Below are 12,797 nucleotides of genomic sequence, written 5' to 3'. Positions count from 1 at the left end.
CAGAACACAATTAGCTTTTTTCTTTTTTATCTGTTGTCTTTCATGAGAAATAGTGACATTCTTGTGCCTCGTTTTAGAAGAAGAAATAACACCCGCTTCGACATGATTTTGATCAGACAACCACTCCAAACTCCATGGCCCTGACAACACCGAACGCGTACGACCTGGTGGACATGACTTAGCACGTTTAGGACGTGGTATTTTTATAACCCTCAATTATCTATTATGTTTTAATAACTTTTTTCATTAATAAATATAAAAAATACACTTGTTTTTTGTTGATAAATATTAAATAAAAGAAATGGATAAATATTTATTATTAATATTAGTGAAAAGAAGGGCAAGGGCATTTACGTGTCCGTTTTTACGTTCTCATTATTGCGCCAACGTTTGAAAATTATGAAAGATGTTTTTTTTATGAAATGTTGATTTTGATTAAAACTAAAAATATAAATGTTTGTTACTTCCAAGTTATAATAAATCAAACTAACCAAGATTATCTATTTCAATAACACCAACAATATAACAAAAAATATAATTTAAAATCTTTTTTTAACGACACCAACAACAATCTTTATTATAGAAAAAATTGTTTAAATATATAATTGTGATGATAAAAAAAGTAAGTATAAATATACTAATCTAGTTTGTTACACTCTTTAAATGATAAAAAAAAAATACATATATGTATCCCTATCGTGTTTATTACATTTTTTTAATATTTAAATGTATTCTTATCTGTCTTGGTGAGCTTAACTCAGTTGGTTGGGACGATGCATAAAATATGCAAGGTCTGGGGTTTAAACCCCAACCACCACAAAAAAAATTATTTTTATCTATTTGTTACATGTGTTATTTGTAATGAAGATAGATGGCATTATTGGAAAGAAAAAATCAACCCAAAAGAGTTGAAATGGGTTGTTTATCTATTTGTTACATGTGTTATTTGTAATGAAGATAGATGGCATTTTTGGAAAGAAAAAATCAACCCAAAAGAGTTGAAATGGGTTGTTTTCTTTTTTGAAATGGTTTTTTTTTTCCTTAAAAAAACTAAAGAAAATTATGTATAAATATTTGGTACTAATAAATATTAAAAAAATATGCGATATATGGTACTAATAAATATTAAAAAAATATGCGATATATATTTATTAACATGAGATATATATTTGTCATTTGTATATTTAAACACAAGACAAATTTTCGTCTTTGATGCAAAAAATTAAGAGTTATTATTTATCAATATTGGTCAAACATTAGTTATTATATTTATAAATACCAGCAAAAAGACGGACACGTCGTATGTCTGCCTTTCTGTTTTTTTAATTGCGCCAACGTCTAAAAATTATGAACGGTAATTTTTATGAAATAATGATTTTGATTAAAAGTATAGAGATTAGATATTTGTAAATTTTAAATTGTAACAAATCCAACAAATCATGCATATCTTTTCAATGATATCAACAATATAGCAAATATAATTCAAATTCTTATTTTTTTTAATGACAAACAAAAAAACATTATTATAGGAAAATTCGGTTAATGACATAATTGGAATAAAAAATAATATGTCCAAAATCTCCTATTTCCTTTATATATATTATATATTCCCAAACAAATTTTATTTTTATTACAATGCTAAGATAAAAGAAAACAGAAAAGAAAAAAACAAGCATAACAGTTCCGGCTGCATATATCCTTATAAGACTTTGAAGGTCTTCGTGCGGAGAAGCATGACAACAAAGGTCAATATTCAAGAATGATGCTTCAAGCTAGGTCATAAAATTTGCACATTGGTTCCCTTCTCATAGAGTATGACAAAACATGATAGTACTATACTCAATCAGATCCTTTATATTTTGGATCAACACTGCATAAATATAAAACTTCATGGCTAGTCCTTTGATAAAATTAATACAATGCAGTGAGTATGAATAACAAACAAGCTCCATATTTTTCATTTCCCATGCCAAAATGAGACTTTGGAATCATGAACGAATCATGGAAATCATGATAAATAAAAGCCCACACTATTACGCAAAAGACCGCAATATCCAGCTCTAGTAGGAGTGTCAAGGCAACTTCCATCAACATTAAAGGTCACATTAGAGTAGTTGTTGTTATTTCATTGGGTGAATCTTTTTCCTCAGTTGGTTGGGGTTGATGTTGAGGCAATTTTTGAAAGTTTCTACCATAATTTGGGTGTTGAAATGATTCGGTTGAGTGACCAGTTTTCATTACTTAAACACATCATGTTTCAGTGACGCCAAATCCATCAAACAATTTTGTCTGTATCCATTCAATATTAATTTTTCTAGTATTTTATTTTTAATATGCAACCCACAAGCAAGTGTGCTTCAGTCCCCGTGAGGATGACTTAGTTGACCGAGACAATGCATTATTATATGCAGGGGTTGAGATTCGAACTCTGAACATCTCACTTATTCAAAATAAAATTACTTGGAAAAAAAGAAAAAAAAAGTGTGCTACGCCGCTGAACATGTGTTGTAGTAGCATGTGTATTTTTACTAGTTAGTTTATTATAATAGAGTATGTGAGTAAATAATTTTTGGTTGGTAAGGTATAACATTTATAAAAAAATCCGTCTAAAAAAACATTTATAAGAAATAAAATTCAAAATATTTGTGATACTTATTTCAGAATTCAGATTAGATACTCTTTCATCGTTTTTACAAAAAATCAAATAAAATGTCTTTTACATATTAAAACGAATTGGAGACTGCAAGGAAAGTTCCATAGTGGCCAAAGTCTTATATGAAGCTTACAACTTCATTACAAAATAAAATCATCTCCATGTATTTTTTCTGAGTTGGTCGAAATTTAGAGAAAAATGTTTTATAATCATATTATAGTAGATTAAATCAATTGAGTGAAGAAGATAAAAGTCCTCTATAACAAATGAGAGATCTCTTTGTTATGACTTTCCAACCTTCAACTTCAATGCCTTATACCTTATTTTAAACTAGCATCTCTTTCAACTACTCTATCTTTTATTTCAATTCTTTATTGTAACAAACATACTATTGATCGAACATGATTTCTGGAAGAAGACAATTATAGAAGCACTTCAATCACTTTTAAGTTAAGTCTAATCTTTGACAAATATTTGAGAATTTAGAAAGTGACACGATAGATAGTTATATAACTTTATATTCACTCTTAAGTTCTCCTCCAAAACCCAACTCAAAAACATATCTTTAACGAAAATCGTAAAAGAATATAATTATATAACATAGTACACATACATTTTACTAGATTGAAAATGGAGGTAATACACAAGAAGGGAAAAACTAACAAGCATAATTAGAATTAGAATTATTAGAATGGGAGAGAGGTAAATCGAAACGCGTGATTTTTTTGGATCGTTTTGGGTTAAACTTGGCAAAAAGAAAATTTTGCAAATTTTGGTACTCAAGCTTGTTCTTTTCTTGGAAACAATTTGTTATCAAGTTTCACAAAAGTTTGAATATTAATAAGTGACAATAAAGATTGAATCAATCTATTATTCATTAGCATCCCCACTCCGTAGTGGTTTTACTTTAGAACTCTATCAGTTTTGTCTTAAATTACCATGTCTGATGTTGCAACTTCAATTTTCAATTCGAAGTTGCAAAAATTAGGCATATTAATATGGACCAGCTGCATGCATAAACAATGTGTTTTATTTCGTTTTAGTGTGGAATATTTGGCAAAGTCACACCACTAGTACGTGTAAATTTTGTGATTTACTTATTATAAACTACCCTTCATGTTTATAACTTTATAAGCTAAAATAGGATCACAACAAACCAAACTAGATACACACATATTACATAAAAGGGCAACCCGGTGCACTAGAGCTCTAGCATATGCAGGGTCCGGGAAGGGATGTCACGTTTGGTGTATTGTATGTAGCCTTACCCTGTTTTACACAAGAGGCTGTTTCCAAGACTTGAACCTGTGACCTTTCAGTCACATGACAACAACTTTACCAGTTGCGCCAAGGTTACCCCTCATACACACATATTACATATAGCATCATAATTCAAGATTGAGGGACAAATTCACAAATCTCAAGACAGGTTCACAACTCATTACACAAAGAGTATAACAAGTTCATACTCAATGGGATAAACTGAGATGCATCAAGCTGCTGTAAAACCGTATTCTCAGGTATCTTAAAGGTACCATCAATCTTGGAATATTATATAAAGGGAAGATGTAATACAAAATTGAAGGATAGACTGATTCAGATTATGTTGGGGACTTAGATGACAGAAAGAGTACCTCAGGTTATATGTTCAAGCTGGGAACTGGAGCTTTGTCTTGGTCATCTAAGAAGCAGCCTATTGTTACCTTATCAACTACTGAAGCTGAGTTTGTAGCAGCTTCCTCATGTGCCTGTCAAGCTATATGGCTGAGAAGAATCCTTCAACATCTTGGTCAGACACAGGAAGAATGCATAAAGCTATACTGTGATAATAGCTCATCCATCAAGCTCTCTAAAAATCCAATCATGCATGGCAGATGCAAGCACATTGATGTCAGATATCACTTCTTGAGAGATCTCACAAAGGATGGAGTAGTTGAACTGGTACATTGCAATACTGAAGATCAAACTGCACACATATTCACTAAGCCCTTAAAATTGGATAGCTTCTGCAAGTTAAGAGCAAGACTTGGAGTATGTGAATTTGACAACTTAGATTGTTAATGTGTGTATGATTGAGTTGTAATTGTTCTTGTTTTCATTTGTTTACCTTTAATATGTAGTTTTCTAGTGAAATTCAGATTAGGGGAGTGTTTGTAAGGAGTAGGATATGAGTTTACTTGGTATGCAAGTCATTGTAATAAGGCTATATATAGCCAAGTTCATTAATCAATAATACAAGAGTGTGACTTTACCAACTTAACACTACCCAAACTTACACAAAAACGATGTAAGCAAATATACATGTTTGATTCTACCAGATATCCTGAGAGTTTAACAATCATGAACATTAACACGTGCTCAACAAATAAACACAATACAGAAACACAAATTTTAATCGAAGAGAACAAGCTGCTTATTGACAACAAGTTGCAGTAAATGTAGTTTAAGCCTTTACTTTCTTGGGGTTAACACAGAGTTTAAGTGATGGACTTCCAAAATTGAAATAAAATTCAGCATATGGAGTATGAGAGGAAGCCTTCCCTGACACTATTTACTATTCTATTTCTACAGGCTAGTTACCACTTAAGGTTCTGCATTTGTCCTTCCTATGGCATTAATAATACCTAAAACTTCTTCCAACGAGGAAACCGAGAAAGAACCTTGATGATCACCAAAAATGCAACCTTCAAAGCCAAACCAAACTGCATGGATTGCACATAAAAAGACCAAATAATCATTACTATGATCAACTTCATCTTAAACATTTTCAAGACATTTTATCCAGAAGTTGGACATTATCGAATCAAGGTTCCATAATCAAACACAATTTTATCTGAAAGAAGGTTTATCAAGATTAACTTTTAAATCTAAGTCTCAACTTTTTGATAACAATATGCTTCAGTTTTTGTAACTTTAAGTCAATCACAAAAAATCAATATATGCAAGTTTAACTGGCAGCGGAGAAAAAATAAATAAATGTGTCCCTTGAAGCCCTAATTTCCACACAGTGTTGGAGCAAGTCAAGCCAGAGGCAAGGTTGTGCATACCAATAAATTGTAGCTTAAACTGATAGTGAGAGCCCTCTCTTTGAGTGAATAGCGTATGACCGCTCTAATTTTCTTCCACAGGTAAAGGAGTAGCAATTTCACCAAAATGTTCATAAAGAATTCCAATGGAGTGAAATTTTACTTCAGGATCCAATTGGCCTATAAAAGAAATCACAATATAAACAGAACCAACCAAAAATTGTTATACAGCACAAACAATAGTATCATAGACAAACTATCTAAAACACTTCCCAAGCATCTCCTTCCACCTCCTTAGGCTTTCATCCTCTTCCAAAGTACAACTTAGCTCAAAATCAGAAAAAAAATAATCACTTTTTCGGTACTCAACCTATTATATTATCAAAGTGAAACCATAGTCACATAATAACGTAAATAACGTACTGGCTATGCATACTCTCACGTACCTAATCCTTACAAAACGAGAACAAACAAGAAGGGATAGTAAATGAATTGGTAAAACTAAGAAGCATGATTAAAATCAGAATGAGAGAGTAGTAAACTGAAAGATCACAAGTTTTCAGTAATGGCAGAGAAGTTTAATGGTCTGATCGGTTGTGGAAGCAATGAAGCATAGGAGAAGAACTTTGTGTTGTTTTTTCTTTCTTTCGGTCAAAAGAACTTTGGGTTGTTGAATTGAAGAATTGAATTGAAGAATAATAACAGTAGAGTACCGGTAGTCCCCACATCGATAGTGTCCAAAAATAGGATAAGAGGAAAACAGTATAAATGGGTTCATCATATAATGATAAGGGCACAACCCATAGTCGATGGGTGGATTTTTATTGATGGTAAAAAGGTAATGAATAAATTTCGTGCATATCCAGTAGTTGACTGATGATTATTTAATGTGATTTAATATGTGCTCTAAGGACATGTGTTAAGGAACTCAAAATGAGCAATTTTGCATTGGAAAACATAGTATTTTAGTTTTTTAAAAGTTGACTGCTACTATTTTTCTATGCAGATCATTCTTGTTATTGAGCGTAGGGAAATATCTTGTAGAAAATGAGACTCCACTCCTCTAAGAGATTTTTATATTACCCTTCCTTCTCCTCTTATATTTGAAAATACATTTTAAGTCGATTTTTTTGACAGTAATTTAAGTCGATTTAATAACTTAAAACTGGAAGATAATATTTATTTTTCAAATGTCTGTTCAAACAACACAATCAGCTGCAATTCTTCATTTCATAAATATTTTAAAGAGGAACTTTTCTGCCGCATGTGTAGTGCAAATGTTCAATACAGTCAATTTTTTTGGTTCTTGCAATAAGCCATCACAAGTTCACAATTGAACCATCTTTTGTGTATTAGTAAACAAACTAACATCATCAGATCAGACAATTATGTTCAAAATAGAATCAAGAATTTCACGAGAACGATACAATCATGCATAAAAAACAATGTCACAGAAAACTGGGGGACTAGCCGCTTTTTTTAATCTCGAACAAATATTTGAGTTCCATATGACACCTTTTGTCATCATCTTCAAACTGTAAAACAAACATCAACCAAAAGAGTAAAGAGTTTGTGCATTAATATGAATCAATTGTTCTATATATACAGAGTAAACACACAATATTCATTCATTTTAACAACTTGGGCAACTAAATAGGTGAGTAAAGGCTAAATTATATATATATATATATATATATATATATATATATATATATATATATATATATATATATATATATATTGAAATCATAAAAATAAAAAATAAAAAATAAAAAACATCCAATTGTGAATGCACGTTTACATTCCCATACCTTAAGTTTTGCAGAGTAAACACCCCTTGCAAGTGCACCAGAGGGAGTGGTGTCTTCTTTCAAGGCATATACATACGGATCCTTTTGGGGAGCAAAAGTACCCAACATTCCTTTACTCTGATCAACTGAAAAGCTCGAGAGTACAATCAACTTATAAGTTTCATACAACAAATACATAAACTTGTCATCTCGTTGTAAGCTCAAATGATACAGCAAATAGTATTTAACATGCACACATAATTTAATACTATGTGCATAGTATATATTCAACATTCTAATTCTAACTTAATAATAAAGCAAACCACTATTTAAGCTAAGATGGGTTCACAGACAAAACCAAACTAGATGCACAAACATAGCATCACAATTCAAAATCGATGGACAGATTCACCGATCTCAAGATAGGTTCACAACTTATTACACAGAGTGTAACAAGTTCATAATCGATGGGATAAAGCACAAATCACAAGGTTCAAAATTACTAAAGAGTGAAGAAAGGTGGGACTTGGTTCGCCTCATTGGAGCTGGATTTCGCTCAGTGGACCTAGGTCTCAGCTCGTCACAGTTGAGTTCATTCACCTTGTTGTCCTGTTGGGTTCAGTGCAAACATCCAACACCGGGTTTGTGGTTTGTTCACATTTATTGGCTGGAGACTTGATTTATGCCAAGAGTTAGGGGATTGAGAGTTGACACTCAATAGAACACTGTTCAGTGTTCACCTTCTTTACAGATGGGTTCAAGCTCAGGTGTTAGACGCATCTATGGAGTTGAGTTCTACAAAAGTGAGGTTGATGTTTTATGCACTACAAAATCTTAGCATTCAACTGTTGCATTTTAGATTTTTTGAAAAAACTGTCAAGAATAATAATAGTTAGTAGTTGGTGTAATTGTTACTTAATAGTTAAGTATCCAGTTAGTTAGAGCTAGTGATAAGAAGTGTTAGTTACTAGTTAGTGGATGCCTATAAATAGGCCTTGATGTACTCTTTTATAGTAACTTTCTCATTTGTAAGATTGTTCAATAATATCAATACAAAGTTTCTCATAGTTTTCTCTCCATTTTTCCATGGATGCCATGATTCTCAACAAAAACACTAAAACCACACCGTCATTTTGGGCATGGTTCAGAGAAAATAACAAAGAGTCAAAGAAACAGCATAAGAAAATTGACCCAATTTACATATCTAAAGTCATAAACTCATTCGATTCAATGAGTCAACAAATAAACACAATAACGAGATTTAACTGTCAATGCCATGTGCAATTTACGTTCTCGTTTAGAAGCACAAATTGAACTAAAATCCTCAGGAAAACAAGCTTTTTTTTACATAAGCATTAAACGTAGTTTAAGCCTTTATTTTCTTCGGGTTAACTCGGAGTTTAAGTGCTGGACTTCTGAAATCGAACTAAAATTCAGCACCTCTGGTATGAGAAGAAGCCTTGCCAGACACTATTTACTATTCTACAAGCTAGTTTCCACTTGTGGGGTTACAATTGTCCTTCCTAAGGCATCGATAATACCTAAAAATTCTCTAAACCAGCAAACCGATAAAGGATCTTAATGATCACCAAAAATGAAACCTTCAAAAATAAAAAGACCAAATAATCATTACTATGACCAACTTCCTCTCAAACATTTTAAAGACATTTTATCTGGAAGTTGGACATTATCAAATTAAGGTTCTATAATCAAACAGAACTTCATCCTAGGTTTATTGTGATTGTCTTTCAAACCTGACCCTCAACTTTTTGGATAATAATGCTTTATTATTTATAATTATAGCTATAAATATATAAGTCAATCACAAAAAACCAATATATACAAGTTTAATTAGTAGCAGGAAAAACAAACAAAACTAAATGCGTACCTTGAAGCCCTCCTTTCCACACTGTGTTGGAGTAAGTCAAGCCAGAGACAAGGTTGTGCATAACACTAAATTGTAGCTTAAGCTGGTAGCGAGATCCCTCCCTTAGAGTGAATAGCGTACGACCATTCTGATTTTCTTCCACAGGCAAAGGTGTAACTATTTCACCAAAATCCTCAGACAGAATTCCAATGGAGTGGAATTTTACTTCAGGATCCAATTGACCTATCAAAGGAAAAAACAACTTAAATAAACCCAAGCGAAAATCGTTATTGTTATACAACGCAAACAAACAAGGATAAGTCCTTAAACAAACCATCTAAATCACTTTCCAAGGAACCCAAAAGCTTCTCCTTCCACCTCCTTAGGCTTTCATCCTCCTGCAAAACACAATTAACCTCAGATTCATACAAAATAATCATTATTTCGGTACATTATTAGTAGAAGTGACTTTATCAACCAATGATGTAATCAACCTATAAGAAACCACCTGGATATACTGCATTATTAATTGAATTCAATAATACATTGAGAACTATACAGCCAAGGCTACTTGTAACAAATATTTTGCAAAAACATAAAAAAATAATTTGAAAATACTTGAAAGTTAGTTGAGCTATTTTGCATAAAGGTTGCAACCATTTCAATTTATTTGAGCATTCAATTTAAAATAATTCAGAAAAATACAATATTTCCTCAAACCCACGATTTAAAAAGGAGTTGAGAACAAATTGCAGAATAAAAAACAAGGAAATAAAGAACCTTGTCTTTTTCAATCTGTTCCTTGAGAGAAAGAAGAGGACTAGGAACAAAGACTTGTCCTTCGTCTTCCTCGTCTTCACTAGCAACGTGAAAAGTGTGAGTGGTTTTGTCAATGGCAGAAGATGGACCAGCTTGTTCGTGTGATTTTTTTCCACCCTCCATCTCTTGTGTTGTGTACTTGTGACAAGTTATCTGTGTCTTTGGGTTGGAGGGTTTTGGCACAGTATTCAAAGAAAGACAGAGAGAAACAGTAGTGGTATGGTATGTTCAAATTCACATTCACTTTTGTTTTTCTCACTTGGGACTGTCGTCTGACATAGACCCTTTCTTTCGGTGCTTTGTCTTTTCCATACATTACACCTATCACACAATACTAGCACTATTAATTTAAATATTAATTATCACTAATTTAAATTTAAGTTAATTGTTTAAATTGATCACGTAATATACACATAAAAAATGACCATGTAAAGAATAATTTGAGATTTTCTCTCTCAAAAAAAAAAAGAATAATTTGAGATTTTTCATATTTTTTATTCTATAATATACACGCAAAGTACATAAAAGTTATTTTTTTTGAGAGACATAAAAGTTATTTAGAAGTTAAATTTCTTTAATGATTTTTTTTTAAGAAATTTTTACCCTATACCTTAACAATTATATTTCTGTCCCTACAAATATTTGAGACTCTCCATAATTTGGAAACTCAGCCATGTAGAAGCCTATGTTTGGTTGGGTGCGTTTGTATATGCTTCCACCGTGATTTAAGAGAAGCTAAAAAACCAAATTTTTCCTCCAACGTGGTTTTTTGCCGCAAAAGTGATGAATCTACCACTAAAACAAACATACTATAAGGCTTTGTTTGTGAGTTTGGAGGGGAAGGCTTGGAAAAAAGGAATGAGCAAGTGGAAGAAATAAAGGAAAATGGGAGATGAGGGCTTTGGAGGGTTAACTTTTCTTCATAATACTAAACCCTCCTCATTTGAGGGAACTAAAAAATTGTATTTGAGGAGAGTTTTGGGGGGTTTGGGAGGGTTTACATGAATTCTTCAAATTTAATATATGTTGTTACATTAATTTTAAAATTAAAAATATAGTAATCATATGCATTGATTTATCATTCTCTAAAAAACCACTCTTTTAAATTTTTTGAAAGATTTCTCCATTTTCCCTCATTTTCCACCCCTCAAAGTCTTCACTTCCCCTCCCCTCCAAACTCGCAAACAAAACCTAAGTCTTTCTCAACCCTTCATAATTAGACTAACATCATTAAATTCTTAATTATTGAAGAAAAAAACTAGTAGCTTCTTAATTATCGGGAAAAAACTAGTAGCTCTGATAAAAGCAATACATGGAATTAGAATAAATTATTTTAAACTAAATTAAGGTATTTTAAACCAATAAAAAATATTACTGAAACATTAACTTAAATGTAATATTTAGAGTTTTTTTTACTAAGAAACGTTTAGAGTTTATTTTTCAGTTTCTTAGAATATAGAATACTTAGGCCCCGTTTGGATAAACAGCTTATATTGATGCTTATAGCATTAGAGCTTATGGCACTAGAGCTTACATCATAAGCTCTTATACTCAATAAGCTATTTACGTTTGGATATGTACACTAAAAAGTACTTACATAAATTGAAGTGTTTGGATGTGACATTACATAAGCAATTATTGAAATTTTAAATATTTTTAATTTAACAAAAAAATCAAAGAATCGAACCACAATTATCAAAAAAAAAATTGATAAAATTAATCAAGTTGTAAAAAACAATATTATAATATATTAATTTTTTTGAGGGAATAATATAATTAATATAATATATTAATTATATATATATAATATAATTAATATAATATATTAATTATATATATATATATATATATATATATATAGTATAATCAATATTCGTCCTTAAAAAAAATATAGATATTAAAATACAGTTTGTTACCAAAAAAGATAAGTTAAGTTTGTTTTTTTTATTCAGTTTCATTTTGTTACGTAACAAAAAAAATAATAAAAATCTTCCTTAAAAAAAAAAAAACTTAGTTACGTGTGTTACTTTAGTAAGATAAGTATATAGCAATTTTGTTACTCATGCACCGCCAAAGATAATAACATTATAATTAAAATATATGTTTTGAAAAAGTGGTTCCAGAGAGAATCGAAGGAGGTTACATAAATTCATAAGCTCCTTGTTAAGCCGGAGGGTAAGCTGAAAATTTAGGCTTATTAAAATATGGCATAAGCAGCTTATGAAACTACGATAAGCTATTTTTATTTATTTACCCAAACACCTTTAAAAAGGCTTATGGGAGTAGATAAGCCCACATAAGCTCAAAATAAGCCAATCCAAACGGGCTGTTTGGCCAGACTATTTTACGGATTAAAAGCAACTTTAAAACAAAGTTAAAATAAAGTTAAAATAAAGGTCGTTAAGAAAGAAGTTAAAACTGTTTGGTTTCTTTATTTTTTTTAGTTTTAAAGCTATTTTTTAGTTAAAAGTTGTTTAGCAAAATGTTTTACAAAACTTTAGATTTATTATTTTTTGGTGGTGTCCGGTGTTCGAACCCCGGACCTTTATGCACTGTCCCTATTAACTGAGCTAAGTTCACGGGGATAAAACTTTGAATTTATTATGAATTTAAATAATAAATAAAAAAATGTTTAAAATATT

General features: G+C 31.1%; 1 protein-coding gene across 1 annotated transcript; it reads right to left on the bottom strand.

Annotated features, from left to right (window-relative positions):
* Positions 1 to 6,876: 6,876 nt before the first annotated feature.
* On the bottom strand, positions 6,877 to 10,379 carry LOC146910247 (rho GDP-dissociation inhibitor 1-like). Its single transcript, XM_085724272.1, has 5 exons — positions 10,117 to 10,379; positions 9,671 to 9,734; positions 9,358 to 9,579; positions 7,491 to 7,615; positions 6,877 to 7,214 (listed from the first exon to the last, which is right to left on the bottom strand). Exons 1-5 carry the CDS (start codon positions 10,276 to 10,278, stop codon positions 7,146 to 7,148), a joined length of 642 nt encoding a protein of 213 aa, XP_085580398.1. The 5' UTR covers positions 10,279 to 10,379; the 3' UTR covers positions 6,877 to 7,145.
* Positions 10,380 to 12,797: the final 2,418 nt, after the last annotated feature.

Source organism: Medicago sativa, chromosome 7, assembly GCF_051527215.1.
Source record: "Medicago sativa cultivar Bolivia chromosome 7, Bolivia_mono, whole genome shotgun sequence".
In the NCBI taxonomy this organism is placed as follows: domain Eukaryota; kingdom Viridiplantae; phylum Streptophyta; class Magnoliopsida; order Fabales; family Fabaceae; genus Medicago; species Medicago sativa.
The sequence above is the reverse complement of the archived record's forward strand: the minus strand, read 5'-3'. Positions and strand labels throughout refer to the sequence as shown.